Below are 15,608 nucleotides of genomic sequence, written 5' to 3'. Positions count from 1 at the left end.
CAACACATGCCGGTATCACGTCCTCTTAAACAATTTTATATCTTTGCCAACTAATGTTAGGACTACATATTTAAATTTACTCTTATAATCAAATATTTTACTATTTTTATATTTTAGTTGCCACCTCAATTGTAAGACTTTTCCACCAATCTACTACCTGATACCTATTTAGGAGGGTTGATAAGGTGTATTATATCAAATAAAATATTGAAAAACAGAGATCGATGCAGGCTGTAGAATATTTCCCTCTAGCAATTAAAAAAAAAATCATGAAATTTGGTTGATTTTACAAGGCAAAATCGTTATTCCCGTAAAGTGTATTTTTGAGAATAAAATGGCATTGGCATCGGGCATAGTTTACTATCAAAAGTTATAGATAATGTTTGTCAATATTTAAAAAAACTGATTATTTTTGTCATAACAAAAGTTTTTGGTTTATCTTCATCAAATTGGTGATTCACCTATTTTAATTTTTAGTTCTGTGTAGTACTATTTTTAGATTAGTCATAGAAGGATGTCATTTCAGTATTTGTTTTTCCTCAAACTCACAAGCAACATAGATAAATTTGGTAAAATATAAGGTTAGATTGTTTTTTTTTTTTATTTTTAACAATAAAAAACAAAAATTTGTAAATTTAAATAGATATTAAATTGTTTTGAGACTATATTTAGACAAATAAATGTCGTAGGTTAAAAGTATAAAAAATATTGTTTTCTATACCTAATTTTTGTAATGAGTGGTTTTAATGTAAAGATTACTCAAAATCATAAAAAAAAAAAATAAGCGTGAATACGTTTTATTTATGTTGCACTTGGGCCAGAGAGATAAATTGAACAGTGCATAGACGCTAAACATCCTCTAAATAACAATTTAATTGTTTGTAAAAGTTAGATATAATTTATGTAGTCTTGAAGTTTTACATTTAATAAATTAGTTAATACATTTTTATTATGTTACCTAGATAAATAAATATAAGATAAATAACCTAGATCCATTGATTTATATTTTCAGGGAAACTTGTGCATCTTTAGGAGACTTTGAAACTAAAATGAATGATGCAATTGAACGAAATGCACTCCTTGAAGTAGAACTTGATGAAAAAGAAAGTTTGCAAGCAATGGTCCAAAGGTTAAAAGATGAAATTAGTGGTAAGTCCAAAAAACTAATAATATTTTGAATTTTCTTACCATCAAATATTTATTAGAGTTGAAATTATTATCATTTATACCTATATTTTTAATATTAAGTGTAAAACACTTATAAGTTAGGCAAAGATATATCTAGTACAGAAATCAATTACTTTTAAGGTAATACAAATAAATAAAATTATCAATTATATCAATTTTTCCTAAAAATACATAATTTATATAAAATGTAGTTCTTTAATCATACAGAATTTTCTAATTAAATATTGTTTACTATCTAAGTACCAAATATTTATTTAGTTTTTTAAAAATATATTAATTGTACTTTAAATTTAATTGGTTTATATTTTTGCAGTATGGCCTATCGCTCTCAATTTGTCAAGCTTTAGGCATTTTTTACCAACACAATTTATTTTGATTTACATTTCAATTTGTTTTTATTTCTTGTTGGAAGATACTTGCACTCTTAAAAATGAACAAATAAATGTAGTGGATACAATGTAAATATTTCATTAGTCTGTGGTAGTAACATAGTGTACTCGTTAACCAAATAATATTGGTTGTGTTATTATATCACCAAAAACTGAACTATGTATACAGAAAATTATTTTTGTGCATTCATCACTAATAAGATTTTATTTAGATTTTTTCAAAAACAGTAAAGTTATATTATTATATTTTATGGAATTTAAACAGTGAATAAAATATATATTGTATACAAGTAATTTGCTCATCGTCAATACGTTTGTTTTCAGAACTGAAACAAGAAATTCAGAGTAAAGAGCGCAAATTGAATCCTGAAATGAATGAATCTCAAGCTGCAGCTGCTGTCAGGCGGTGTAGCAGTTTTAGGGCAGCAGTAGACAATAGATTGTCATCTTCAGCAGATAACACGCCAAAAAGTCATTCAAAAAGTAAATTAATAAAAAATATTTTGATGAACTGATATTGAACTGTGCTATTATTCAATTTGTTTAGGTTTAAGTGGAAATGTTGTATTTCATTCACCGCCCACCAAATTAGCTAGAGTTGGCGATATCGTTGGAGATCTGATGAGAAAAGTACATGTAAGTCATGAATATTTAAATCTATATTAATGGTGTTCATTAAAATTTTTTTTACAGGTTCTCGAACTCAAACTAGTGGAAGCCAAGCAAATTAATGGAGCTAAAACTCAGAACTGCCCATTCTAACAAAACGCTTTGAGGCAGACCACACAAATGGTTGGCCTTCTGTAGCTGAATCCTGTATACTTTATATGCTGCTGAGAATTCTTGAGTTTTATATGTGTATCTGCTCTCTGAAATGCATTATCCTATTGACCTAGGGCGACTGTTTCGTATGTTTAAGTCCCTAAAATACTATTTTCTCGTTTCCTGATGACACATTTGAAATGTTATGATTTTCACAACACAAACGCGATGTAAAGTTTTTCTTTATTTAATATTTTTTTATTTAATTATAAATTATTTATATACATGATATAAGTACATAATTACATTACAAGTAAACTTATGACAAAAAAGTTTATTTTAATTTTATTTACTTATAGATTAGTATTAAATAAGGCCTTAACAACGAAACATGGACCCTTCTTTTGTAGAAAGACAGACAATAATATGTTTGTACAAATATTTATGATATTATGCACATAAGATTATTTTTAAATCACATATGTTTATGTATAAAACAATAATGTATTACAAAAATATATTTACCCAATAAAAAAAATGTATATATTAAAGAAAAAAAAATTGTATAAATGAAAATCAAAATTGTACATTTTTTCTTTGTTAGCTACATTTTTACAATTTATGAGAATGTTGACTAGACTAATTCACTTAAAAATTAAAACAAATAAAAATCATTGTAAACAAAATACACCACCAGGTTGCTGCTTATTGTGGTGTGAGTCAAATGCCTTCATTTGACCGAAAGAGTTTTGGGACTTGAGGGGAATTTTACTTGAAAACTTGGTATCTAGAATAAATATATATATAAATGATAATATTATATACATTGTAATGTCGGCGTATCAAGTGTGTAACATATTGATCTATTGAGAGATATACGTTTATAAATTCTTAACCATAACAACATTAACAACCGATTACGAGCTGCATGATGAGATATTTGAATATAATAATATAAACTTATAATATTAATTAAAACTAAAACAAATACATTACAATAATAATAATATTATGTTAGCATCCTACATACAATGTTAGGTATTATGTTTAGTCGTACAACAAAACTATCATATTATACAAAGTAACGTCACTATTAATTTTATATTATGATATATTATATTATATATTATACTTTCGATGAAGACTCTGGTTACAGGTTACTCGAGGGAAGTCTGGGGCCGTCCGAGGATAACGACAAGGATGAGGTAGTCGCGCCGGGCCACCATATTATATACACGCGACTACGCTACTTAACGAATAAATTTGTACACGAAAAGAAAAAATTTATCACAGTCAAACAACACGCGCTGAACGTTTTTTTGTTGTTGTTTTTCTCTTCTTCATTTATGGCACCGTCCGAAAACGACAAGAGTTAAATAATAATAAAACCGGAAATAATAAAATTTAGAAAAACCGCGACGGGCAATATAGTTTGCCCGCTCACAGAATCCATTCGAGGAACGAGCCACCGAACCAGACGGCGACCACCGGCAGCAGGTACGTGACCAGCGCCTTTTGAAGCGTCGGTTTGACCTTGTGGCCGGCGCTCGATCCCGAATCCGCGCCTCCGTCGGACGGATCTGTGGCCGTTCGCGTCGGCGAGGGCGTCGTCGTACCGGCCGCGTTGATGGCCGTCGTGGCCGCGCCGTTTCCGCCCACCGGTGGTGGCGGCGGAGGAGACGTGGAGGACATGTAGCCGCCGCTGGAGTCTGAATCCTCGTCGCCGGAACCGTCGCCTGATGACGCTATCGCTCCGGCGCCACTTGACTCGCCGCCGTGGAACACCTCTTCCATGTCCCATTCCACGTCCAGCCCTTGGTATGCATTCTTCAGGAGGTTGATCAGTGCCCTGAGCGCGTACACCTGTTCGTTGAGCAGGCTGCTCGGTCGCGTTACGTCCACCGGCACCTCGGGATTCCTCTTCTGGTTTTTGAGGCCGTCCCTCATCACCTCCTTGCCGTAACTGAAAAAAATTAGTTCATAAATTAGTCGTTGTAGAAATGAGTGAATGGAAAGTAAAAATGTAAGGGGAAGACCGCGAATTGGAATATAATAATATATGAGACCAATATCTACAGTGATGGACCAATGTAAATCGCGTATGAAGAAATTAAAAGTAAGCAAATAACAAGAAAGAGTGAAGAATTGCTGTAGACCGATCTTAGGATTAATCATGAAAAGATATCATTTATAACTCTGGTTGTGTGACAATAATATGAATATTCTACCAAGGTGTGTCTGCAAAGTACACACTATTTTACACGTATAAAATCTATAATCGCAAGTGCGATAGAACACAATGTTTATAATAATATATCAATAGGTATGTCGGCAAGTCTCGGATTTGCATGCATTAATTGCTCATTTTCTCCGACCGATCGAATCTATCGTAGCTATCAGTATAAGCATAAAATACGTCCCATGTGACTTATGACTTTGAAACTTTTTTGTGCCTGAATTTTATCCAAATTTTACGATATTTCGATTACAATGTATATTTAGCAGCTGTCATATGGCTTGCGGACGTTTACCTATTTTACGGTAATAATCTCGATAGAAAACAAAATTGTTCTTCAACTTTGCGATTCTTAATATTACGATAAATTATATGCTTCACGATATGGATGTTTTAGTTGATTGTGAAAGGTTATGTACAGTTTTTCAATGTTTAACATTGAATATTAAAATTTAAACGGAGCTACAAATAGTTTCGTCCGTTTTTAGCAATATATTTTATATATTTTTATAAAAATGTGGTTTTTATGAACATAGTTCAAGGAATTTTTATGCATATAAATTAGACACCTAGCCATATACACGTTTCATATGTAAATAAATCACTGGGAGGTTCCAAGTCGATCGCATACCTTGACAGTTTTTCGAAGCGAATGTACCTATTACAGGTACGAGTATTTACACAATTTTTTAGTACATTTTATGGGTTTACAAATATAATACTATGTATCTTTTTTTTTTTATCAACTAACAGATAAAATCAAAAATTTGTTATTAATTGTTTTTTTGTTTATAAAATATAGCGTTTAATGTCGGCTAATATATTATTTTTACCCACCCTAAATGAATAGCTGGTACCAGTCCTGAGCACAATTATTTATAATTACCTGGCCAATGCAGATCCATTCCAGCAACTGGAGTTCTGGACAGTCTCGATCACGGCCACATCGTTGTTACACACCTCGTACGGCAACCTCTTCCAGAAATTTTTCGTGGAAGACACGTGGGTGCCGATGTCCTTGAGCAGTCTGTGGAACGCGAACGCAGGACCTCCTTGGTCTTCTTCCTCGTCTTCGAGACCGTTGTTCTTGTTGTTCTTTTTCCTGTTCTTGTTTCCTCCACCGCCGGCACCGTTCTTCGGTCCGTTGTTGTTTTTGTTCTTCCTCTGCGGCTGCTGTGGCTGCTTCTTCCGTTCTCCGCCCTCTTCCGGGACGTTTTCTTTTTTCTCGTTTCTGGCCTGAGGCGACACCGCCGGTTTCACGTCGTCGTATTCGTCGTCTTCGTCGTCCTCATCGTCGTCATCGTCCTCGCCGTCCTCGTCGGCCTTCCCGGCGTCCTTATTCTTACCGTCGTTCATCACCCGTCCTTGTTGGTAGTCGTAGTAGTCGTCACCGTTGTACAACACGTCGCGGCGACGGCGCCTACGCGACGGACCCAACGTCGGTTTACCGCAGTTGGCGAACACCTGTTAAGACACGAACGCAATAATGACACCATTAACACGGTTTCTGGATAAAAAAACATAGTTACAGTGGTTTTATTTTCTCGAGGTTAGCAGTTGGGGGGGGGGGGGGTCGAAGTTATAGGAAAATCGCACTTAAGTCCCACGCAAGCTATAGTAAAAAGGGAATATAAGACTTACTATATATTATGCATACACGTTACTAATAAGTATAGGTATACATTATCATCGAACATCGCATTTAGATTCCTCTCCCTCCCCTATTTTTAATATTACCGGAATAGTAGTTTTATTTTCGCGCACAGAAAATTACGAAGGATGTTTCGCTCACAAAATTAAATTTTACTCGATTTGTATTGAATAGGGAAACTCGGCCAGGTGTACATTTTTAGGGACTAGACTGTAGTGCCAATGTTTTTTATTGGTCTAACGGGTTACTATAGATAGGTATGGTATACTATAATTTTTCCATTATTATACCTTTTGCGAAACCTTCTGAGAATTCTCTTGGAAGTTCATTATTCCTTCGGATATCTTCACATTGATCGGTATAACGACCAGTTCGATGTTGAACGGCCCTAGCAGACGCTTTTTCACTTTCTCCATGATATCTGTAAATGGAATACAGTTATGTTGTATGTGTATCCAAATCGATATAAAAAAAACTATCATCCAATGACTTACCCAAAAACGCGTTCCAGTCTTGATCGAGTTGCGAGTGGTACGCCAGACATCCCTTCATGACGTTCAGACAATATCCGTTACAAGCTTTGCTGTCCTGCAGTCCTCTGCAAGCCGGGCATTGAGTCATTCTGGAGAAACCGACCAAACATTCTTGGGTAGGTGCCATCTGTAAAATTATAAATCGATCGTATATTAGTACCTATATAGCAACGACACAAGTATATATAAAGTTTTTGGTTTAATAACACAGCTTCCTTTCCCTCTCTAATTCAACAGTCACATTTTGATATAAAACTTCATTTAGGTATCCGAATTGTAGATTCCAAAAAAATAATAAATTATATAAGTACATATATATAATAAACATTATTATAGCATATTGGGCTGATATAATATGTCAAAAAGACGAAATCATATATACCTAACTAGTAACTATAACTGGTATAGGTAATAAGTATCTATTTAATATATTAAGTACCTTAGACAAACTACATTTACTCCTAAATGCAATTACGCACTTACGTTGAGCCATAAATAATATTTTTGTCGTTTTTATTTTAAAGCCAAATTCATATTTTTTAATTGGTGTTTTTAACAACACATTACACAATTGAGCGAGATCTACTCAGACTGCGTAAACGCGTTTTGTCTATGCTGTACGTGTGTAAGACTGAGACAACACATGTGGGTGTGGCGTCATCTTAATAGGTATATAATGAATTAAACAAAACATATAATACGTTCACGGTGTAAAACAAACCTTGTTGATGTTGGCCAAAATGTCACCGGCTATTTTCAGTGCCTGGACGTACGTTCTGGAAGCGACAAATGACCTTTTCAGCGGCGCCGAAAGTTTGTCGGGCACGTCGCCAAAGGGCGCTACCTCCGACATGCTCTCGCTGACGCACACCAAATACCTGCGAAAAACACATAATCGAACGGGGTTATAAAAATATTGCTAATCAACCTTTACTAATGATATACATGTTAGTATTATTGTTATTTATTTATTCTTAAATATTTTTCAAAATTATTATACAGATACTTAATACTAATATATATTAAATAGTACCGAGCCTATACATACAAACTTAACTGATGGTGCCTAGTATTATAACCTATTGCTAATTTTAATTTATTAGTTAAAATAATTTGAATTAATTAAATCAAAAACATTTGTCTTTTAACAATTATTGTAGGAAACGGAATTGTGGTTCACCAGCTGGAGCTAAGTGGTATAAGTAAAAGTCGCAAGCACAAAACACAAACAATGTGCGTGAACACTACGAAGTACCTACTGTACCTACTGCAAGTACAATATTATTATACCAATACGGAAAATGCACAATATTATTCTGCAAAATGTGGTCGCAGTAATCGGAAAAATCATCGCAGGAAAACACCGTTTACCAAGCATGATATGCTCATCCTCATTGTACCTATCCTTAAATCATTAGTTAAAATTTTAAGTTATATGTTGTAATAATGTAATTAGTGTGCCGTGATGGTTTAAAATTATATCAATCACTCTAATCGATATTATAATCTGCCGTTTGCGTTTTATAATTTAACTGTCCGAGTATAAAAAAAACAATAACAAGTAGATACTATAGAACTATAATACTGTCATTATAAAAAAGGAACGTTGTCTCGTTTGAAAAAAAAAGGAATGTGCAGTACCGTCGAACGATACTATATTGTTATCATGACATAACAAATCGAATCATTTTGAAATACGTAATGCTAGGATAAACGAGGATGAGCATCCTTATTGTGAATCATCCTGCTATATGTCGTCCGAAATACTATAGCTATTGTGTAAGTATATATATTTGTGTGCTATTACCCACACGAGCATTCGTGACCACAGCTGTGTCAGCCGTACCTATCTATATGATGGTAAACCGGTGATATATATATATCATAAAGTTGTATACTGGAAAACGTAACTCTTGCAGCAGCGCGGACTTTTGAAAACGTGACGGAAATCTACGAAATCGCTCGCGTCGTTCGTGCCAAGTCGACCGCAAGAGCGGTTCGTTCATTCAGGCAGAAACGGAAAAAGTTTTCCGACAGATATTGTCGCGCGATTGTATAAAATACTTATACATTATATATAGGTAGAGTGAATAAAATATTAAAAATGCATAATATATGCAGTTGAGATATATATTATGTCTCATGAGATGCAAATGGGAAAAAGCTATAGTTTGAATATGAGCATTATACTATATATAGCTATATAAGATGTGTGTCAAAATGATAAAACGTATATAGAAAATCACTCACTTTGCGTCGAACGTAAACTGGCTGTTCATGACTGTGAACATTTTTTGGCAAAGCACGGAGAAGAAGTTTTCCAACACCTCGACGATGTTCGTGTTGCCAGCGTCGTAATACTTTTCCAAGTCCCGGAACAGATCCTGGAACAGGTACGAGTTCTGTTCGTACATCATTCCATACGTCTTTTTGAACATGTCGTGAAAACCCATTCTGGCCTTGTTCAGCATATCCTTGAAGTACTCTATAATATGTACACAAGAAGAGAAAAAGTTAATACATAATCAAGACCGATTGATTATAGACTGCAAATTTTATATTAAATTCGTATGCGTAAATCAACTAGGATGTTTTTGAATAATACATATTGATCGTATATGATAATTGGTAAATACTAACCATCGAATTTCGCTGCTTTCTCTTTGTACATGCCGCTTAGGGTTTTTAACGAAGTCTGCAGTTTGTCGTCGTACATATTTCTGCCAACAGTCACCAGTTGTGGTTCGGAGTTTTCGTGACAACATGTCTCTTGCGATTTCCCACACACTTGTAAGTAAGCACCTGTAAAAGAAAAAAATTCCTTCGTTAGTGATGTACGATTCATTGTATTACGATCAATTATTATAATAATATACGAAAATTATTTTATACATATTATGAGACTATACTATAATAATACAATTTTTTCGTTTTTATAAGTATCGCGTTTAAAACGGCCTATAGTATAGATACTAGATAGTTTCGACCCATGGGTAGTTCGCTCACAGCACGATAATAATAATACAGTGAAATCTTCCTAGTGGACAGAATTTCGGCGAGTAAGAATACTTATTCGGTATTTACAGTATTTAGTGCTTTAACCGCGTGATAAATAATAATAATAATATATAGTAATTTACATTTTATTGTATTTATATTCGTCGATTTATCAATATATTCGGACAATAATAATATTAATACATATAAGCTCCTGTGACCTGACTAATACGGAATACCACCGCAGAGCTTTTGCCTGCCAGACCAGATGTTTATCCGACAATATTGATACGTGACTTTAACACAATTATATCGAGATATCTCGTTCATTAATAATTCGAACTCCCTGCGCCTGAGTATGTAAGCATATATAACGCGCTATGTATACCTAAATAATCTAATAATTTAGTACACCCGAATAATGAATGAAGAGAGTATTACGCGGATTCCCTTAAATGCGTTCGAGGTCACTCATTGTGTATTAAATCGTGTGATGTTAGCTCGAATGATGTGTATTTCATTATTATACGACGAGGCTAATCGTTTTGAACGAAAAAACAAGTCAATTAAGGGCGTTGGGAATTAGTCGGACGCATTCAAGATTCTCCTTTGTCACGGTAAATTTTTAAAAACGAATTCGTCAACAATATATTTAGGTGGGTATACCTATAGGCGTATAGCTAGGTACCTATACATAATAACGCGCGGAACGTCTTGATCTGGAGGGGAAAAAACGTTCTTTTATACATTGATCGTAATCGTTTTTTGAATGTTTCCTCTTAAAAGGAACAATACAGATCCGTTTTTTAGATGGATTTTTTAATGCTGACTATTTATGAACGATTTCGACGATCCCGTTACACAGAATGCGAGAAGAGATCATCATCGCGAGTCTTCCAACAATGCAATTATCTGTGCATCGAGTACGAAGACTGAGAGGAGTGATAACGCAAGCGATGCTATTATGGGTCGATGGACGAGTTTCGGCCTATGCGTTATTCTTGTCCATAATATTATGTATTTATATACTAAACGGATTTGGAATTGCGAAATGCGAATATCAGCTGGCTAAAAGGTATTCGTTTTTTATAAAACTTTTTTATATAGGCTTTCAACGGATGAGAAGCCCGCACAGAAAAGAAAGCCCTATATACAGTGAAACTATATACCTTATATTATTATGCAATAACGACTATTCTATTTTTTTTTTTTTACCAACGCATTAACAATTGGCCATTTTCGGTAGCCGTCCACAAAGTACCTACATGACGAATTCAATTTATCTAAGGTTCAACCCACTCGGTGTGTTTCATTCATACAAAAATGTTATGATAAAAAAAGTCTTTGTTCACCGAATATAATTTATAATAATATTATACCTACTCGTCTTTAGGTTCAACGAATAATTTTTTTGTATAGCTTCAAGTTTGGTACGTTTGAAATCCCGAAGGTTAGTAAGTAGGTACGCTTCTAATGTTTAGGTTTTTCATTTAAAAATCGTTTAATCATTAAGAAAATTTAATCAGTCAGAAAATTGTATACATATAAGTGTATGACAATTTCTTAGGTTTATATTGTGGACAAAAATGGTTAAAATTTGTTATTTTTTTTTTTTAGGAATACTGTATCTTATGTTTGGAGAAATTTGGCCATTATAATTTATAATTAATAACAACTAATATTTTAATGTTCCAGACCGAGGAGTGAATAGTCTTACAGATGTCGAGGTACCTACCTGAACCGATCAGAAAACGCGTGACTATAGACTCTATAGTATAGAGTATAGAGTCCCCCCGACACTCGACAGGGATATAATATATACGCGGAAGTGCGGAACATATTATAAAATATATAAGTTTTAATATTCGTAAGATATAAATATAACGTCTATTAAGCATAATGTACGTAATACGTATATAGTCAAATGAGTAATAATAACACTTATACTATAAGTGTATATAGACGTGATATGAGTGTCGTCGTCGTGTGTTAAAGGTGTACCAAATTTCGGAGACCGTCCACTATGACTACGACGACGACAACAACCAGCGGAAGACCATAATCGTATAATTTAATATTATTTGTTATTACGTATAGGTATTATATAAGTGCACAATGTGTAATATACAACTGATACAAGACCGCGAAGACGTTCGTGTCGTCGTCTTTCTCGCCAGGCGAGACATTATTATACCTACTGCACGCGTTACGATAATAATATTAATATTATCGTCATTAGGTGTGTATATATATTATATATATTATATATATATATATCGTGCATGCCTATAATAGGACAACAGAGCATTATAATATAGCTGCTCGACGAAATATACTGAAAAGTGTATGTGTGACCAGAGAAAAAAAAATAAGAAGTTATAATATATTATCATCATCTACCGCAGGGGCCCCCGCACATCACGCTGTGTTTACGAGTTACAGCCGCATGTTTAATAATAATAATAATAATAATAATAATATGAGAACCGAGGAGCTAATGGGTTTCAATTGCACACACACACACAAACCAGCGCGTACATAATAATAATAGTATATAATAATATATGATTCGATAAAAACACATCAACACCAATCTCCGTCGAACCACGGGAACAGGAAGCCGGTCAATTTGTTTATACTACATATGTAGAACGTTGCACACACGACGAAAGCGTTTTTTCGTTAGAACTTATCATATACGCGTTTTGTCTTTATTTATTTGTTTTAATATAATATAACGTACTAGGCTTCGACGGCCGTTGGAGTAAAAATATAATATTGTATTTAACAAATGTTAAGCTTAAACTAAATATATATTATAATATAAACAACATTGAACACTGCGCGATTGTTTTAAATTGCAGCATGATACAGATTTGCTAGTATACTTTCTTTGTAGGTTTCCAAAAACCGCAAACTTATGAGTTTGATTCGAAAAAGGTCCATAAGACAAAATCCATCACACACATTATCGGCTCATTGAACAGCAATATACCGCGCATTATTTTTAGTCTATATAGATCAGAAGTAGGTATTCTCAACGTAGGAAACTTTTACTAAGTTTACTAAAAGGTTTTGCAGAAGAACCAAATTATGTTTTAAATTGTGATATTCTTACCACTTAAAATTAAAAAAATACTTATGTTTACAAATAAGATGAAATTGCTATTGTAACATGTAAAAAAAAAATTAGAATTTTATTGCAATTATTGTGATGAGTATTGTATAGTTAGTTAATGGTAATTTCTTTTATACATTTTTGGGTTTTTGGATACAACCTAAAAAAAGGGTGCGGTTTTAACCTTAAAAAGATGAGTGGTTTTGTCCTGTATTTTATCTAAAGTGTGTAGTTTTTGGATTCAACAATTTGAATAACTTGCTTTAAGAAAATGGATCGGGACTTATGGATTATGGATTTTGTGAAAGCGGGTGGATGATAGTATTTCTACTCTTTCTAGTTGGAGCTATTCAGTCAGTATGGTTGAAAGTTGTACGGCGTAGTTCAAGTGTTGCATGGAGGAAGTTTTTTAGTTGACATTAGGCGACCGTGGATTAAAATGTTTAGATGTGTGCCCACTGTCCAATTTTAAGTCGGTTTATAACCGTCTCTTTTCTGGTGAAATCTCTAGGCCCAAGGGGGATTGACCTTTTGGTTTCGCATAATTTAATTGATAGCTTTTGCCATTCCTCTGGCCAGATATCGTGCAGAGTAAGGTTTTTTATAACTTTTATGTACGCGTACCTATCACAGTTATCCGTTAGCGTAGATAACCGTGATACCTATATAATAATATATTATCTTCAATCAGGTCCGTGATCGACGATCCCGTTGTGTCTCTCGCGAACATACACACACCGTCCATCGATCCATTTCTCTAGTCGCATCCAACTATTTTTCTTGATAATAATCGCGTATCCACAGCATCAGCGGAGCACGCTATATATATATATAATATTATAAATGCGTATTATATAATAATACGCGCAGCACACGCTAATGACCCACCCGCCGACGGTGAATCGTATACGTAATAACTAATAATAAATAATAAGTACATATATATAATATAAAGGTACCGTTGATTCGTGACAATGTCTTTCGACCACACAGGTCGCCCGACCACTCGGAGGACGGAGGCGGTGGCGGTAGATATATCGAAACGCGCGTAGTTATAATATAGGTACGACGATTGCTGCGGAGTGCAGACTATAAATGTGTATATTATATTATTATTAGATAATAATAACGTAGAAACGGTGAAAACAACGCGTTATTAGGTGCATTATTATAAACACGAGCGCATTATTTTCGGGTAGGTAATGAAATAATAATTACGCATGTTGTGTAGGCTATACTGCAGCAGGTACACTGGGTGTATATTCAGCTCTAGTCTCTATGTAAAATGTATAATATTATAAAAAATAATATGCGAGGTACGGGGCCCGTAATGATGGTAAATCGTGTGTATCGCTTTGGTAAACGACGACGACTACGACGACCGACCGACCGACATTATCGCGAACGGTGTGTGTCGGCCGTGGGTGGGCCGAATAAAGAAAAATAAAATATAAAAAAGCATTCTCCGAGCGGCGTGCGCGTGATTGCCACCTTTATTATTTTAATGTTCTCCCGTCCCCCCGAATGAATGTTCGTTTTGGCTAATATCGAGCGGCCGTAACAACGGTATCGATGAGAATACGAAAGGAAAAAAAATACACCGCCATACACATAACGTAATAATAATATATAAATATACGAATCTATATACGACTACGGAGTGATACGGACACTCTGCAGACGTACATTATATGTAGGTGAGTCATAGTACATAAATTACCATTTCCCAGTCCTCCTACTCTTACCCGCAGGACACGTTTTTAAATGTATATGTTTATTTCCCTGGGGCGCGTTGTGGAATCGTTAATACGTTTTACCCTCGTCGTGGCTGTTTTTATATTTTTCAGCGAAGGAACAGGACTCGACGTCGAAGTAGAATACGAGTATCCACGGCGGCGCTCGAGACTTAGTACGTTCAAAAACGTGCTTTAGCGCTTCAGCATCCTGCCGACACAAATCTCATTAAAAATGCGGGTTTCTTTCCCGGAAGTCACTCTATATATTATTATACTATATAAAATAAATATGTATTCGCGGGGTCATGGCCGAGGAGTAAAAAGTAAGTATACACACCCGCTATTATACAGAGTGATTCACCAAGCTCATCATCCCTAACTTTACCCCAAAATATTTACAATATTACTAAAATGTTCAAATCATCAGAGCCGCTCCCATAACTTCCAAACCTATTTTCATGGACCTATATCCTTAGTGCGCACAGTGAAATTACACAAAAACTTCTCGTTTGAATTTCGAAGATACATAAAAATGTTCAAAAAAGTTACATGATGAACAATTAATAGGAAAAAGGTGATATTCATTTGAAAAAAAAGGAATATTTTTCACAGCAGGTCGCAGGAAACTATATAAAAAAATCTCGAAGTATTTTAAAACAAAGCCTGCGGTGTAAGTACATTTGAAAGTTTCAAAAATCAAAATTTGAATAAATTTATTAAAAAAAAATGGGGTGAGCATGCCTGGCGAATCACTCTGTATATGTATATAATATATAGATACTCGTTCGGCGAAAAGTTCCGTTTCCCTTTGTTATTCTTGTATTCCATCACTATAAATTAATACTGCTGCAGAATTTCATCTCTCGATTATTTTAATTTCCCGTGTAGTGAATATAATTGGCGATTAAAAAACGTTACAAAATAATCGTCACCACGGTTCGTATTAAATATCATGTATAGTACTGTATACACGACTGGCGAGTCTCCACCCTTTACAC

The 15,608-nt window shown here is 34.4% G+C and overlaps 2 protein-coding genes across 2 annotated transcripts in view; one reads left to right on the top strand and one right to left on the bottom strand.

Moving 5' to 3' along the window:
- LOC100159170 (nuclear distribution protein nudE homolog 1) overlaps window positions 1-2,915 on the top strand; it is a 5,893-nt gene extending 2,978 nt beyond the window's left edge. Inside the window, exons 4-7 of the mRNA XM_001948826.5 lie at window positions 1,013-1,149; window positions 1,902-2,060; window positions 2,125-2,213; window positions 2,271-2,915. Of these exons, the coding sequence (XP_001948861.1) occupies window positions 1,013-1,149; window positions 1,902-2,060; window positions 2,125-2,213; window positions 2,271-2,339 (454 nt within the window). The 3' untranslated portion in view covers window positions 2,340-2,915. The remainder of the gene's footprint in view (window positions 1-1,012; window positions 1,150-1,901; window positions 2,061-2,124; window positions 2,214-2,270) is intronic.
- LOC100168053 (glypican-6) overlaps window positions 2,571-15,608 on the bottom strand; it is a 58,920-nt gene continuing 45,882 nt past the window's right edge. The window contains exons 2-8 of the mRNA XM_001948865.5: window positions 9,400-9,561; window positions 9,010-9,244; window positions 7,481-7,637; window positions 6,721-6,886; window positions 6,517-6,647; window positions 5,462-6,039; window positions 2,571-4,302 (exon numbers count right to left, since the gene is read on the bottom strand). Coding sequence (XP_001948900.2) covers window positions 3,780-4,302; window positions 5,462-6,039; window positions 6,517-6,647; window positions 6,721-6,886; window positions 7,481-7,637; window positions 9,010-9,244; window positions 9,400-9,561 — 1,952 coding nt within the window. The 3' untranslated portion in view covers window positions 2,571-3,779. The remainder of the gene's footprint in view (window positions 4,303-5,461; window positions 6,040-6,516; window positions 6,648-6,720; window positions 6,887-7,480; window positions 7,638-9,009; window positions 9,245-9,399; window positions 9,562-15,608) is intronic.

Source organism: Acyrthosiphon pisum, chromosome A1, assembly GCF_005508785.2.
Source record: "Acyrthosiphon pisum isolate AL4f chromosome A1, pea_aphid_22Mar2018_4r6ur, whole genome shotgun sequence".
NCBI lineage: Eukaryota > Metazoa > Arthropoda > Insecta > Hemiptera > Aphididae > Acyrthosiphon > Acyrthosiphon pisum.
The sequence above is the reverse complement of the archived record's forward strand: the minus strand, read 5'-3'. Positions and strand labels throughout refer to the sequence as shown.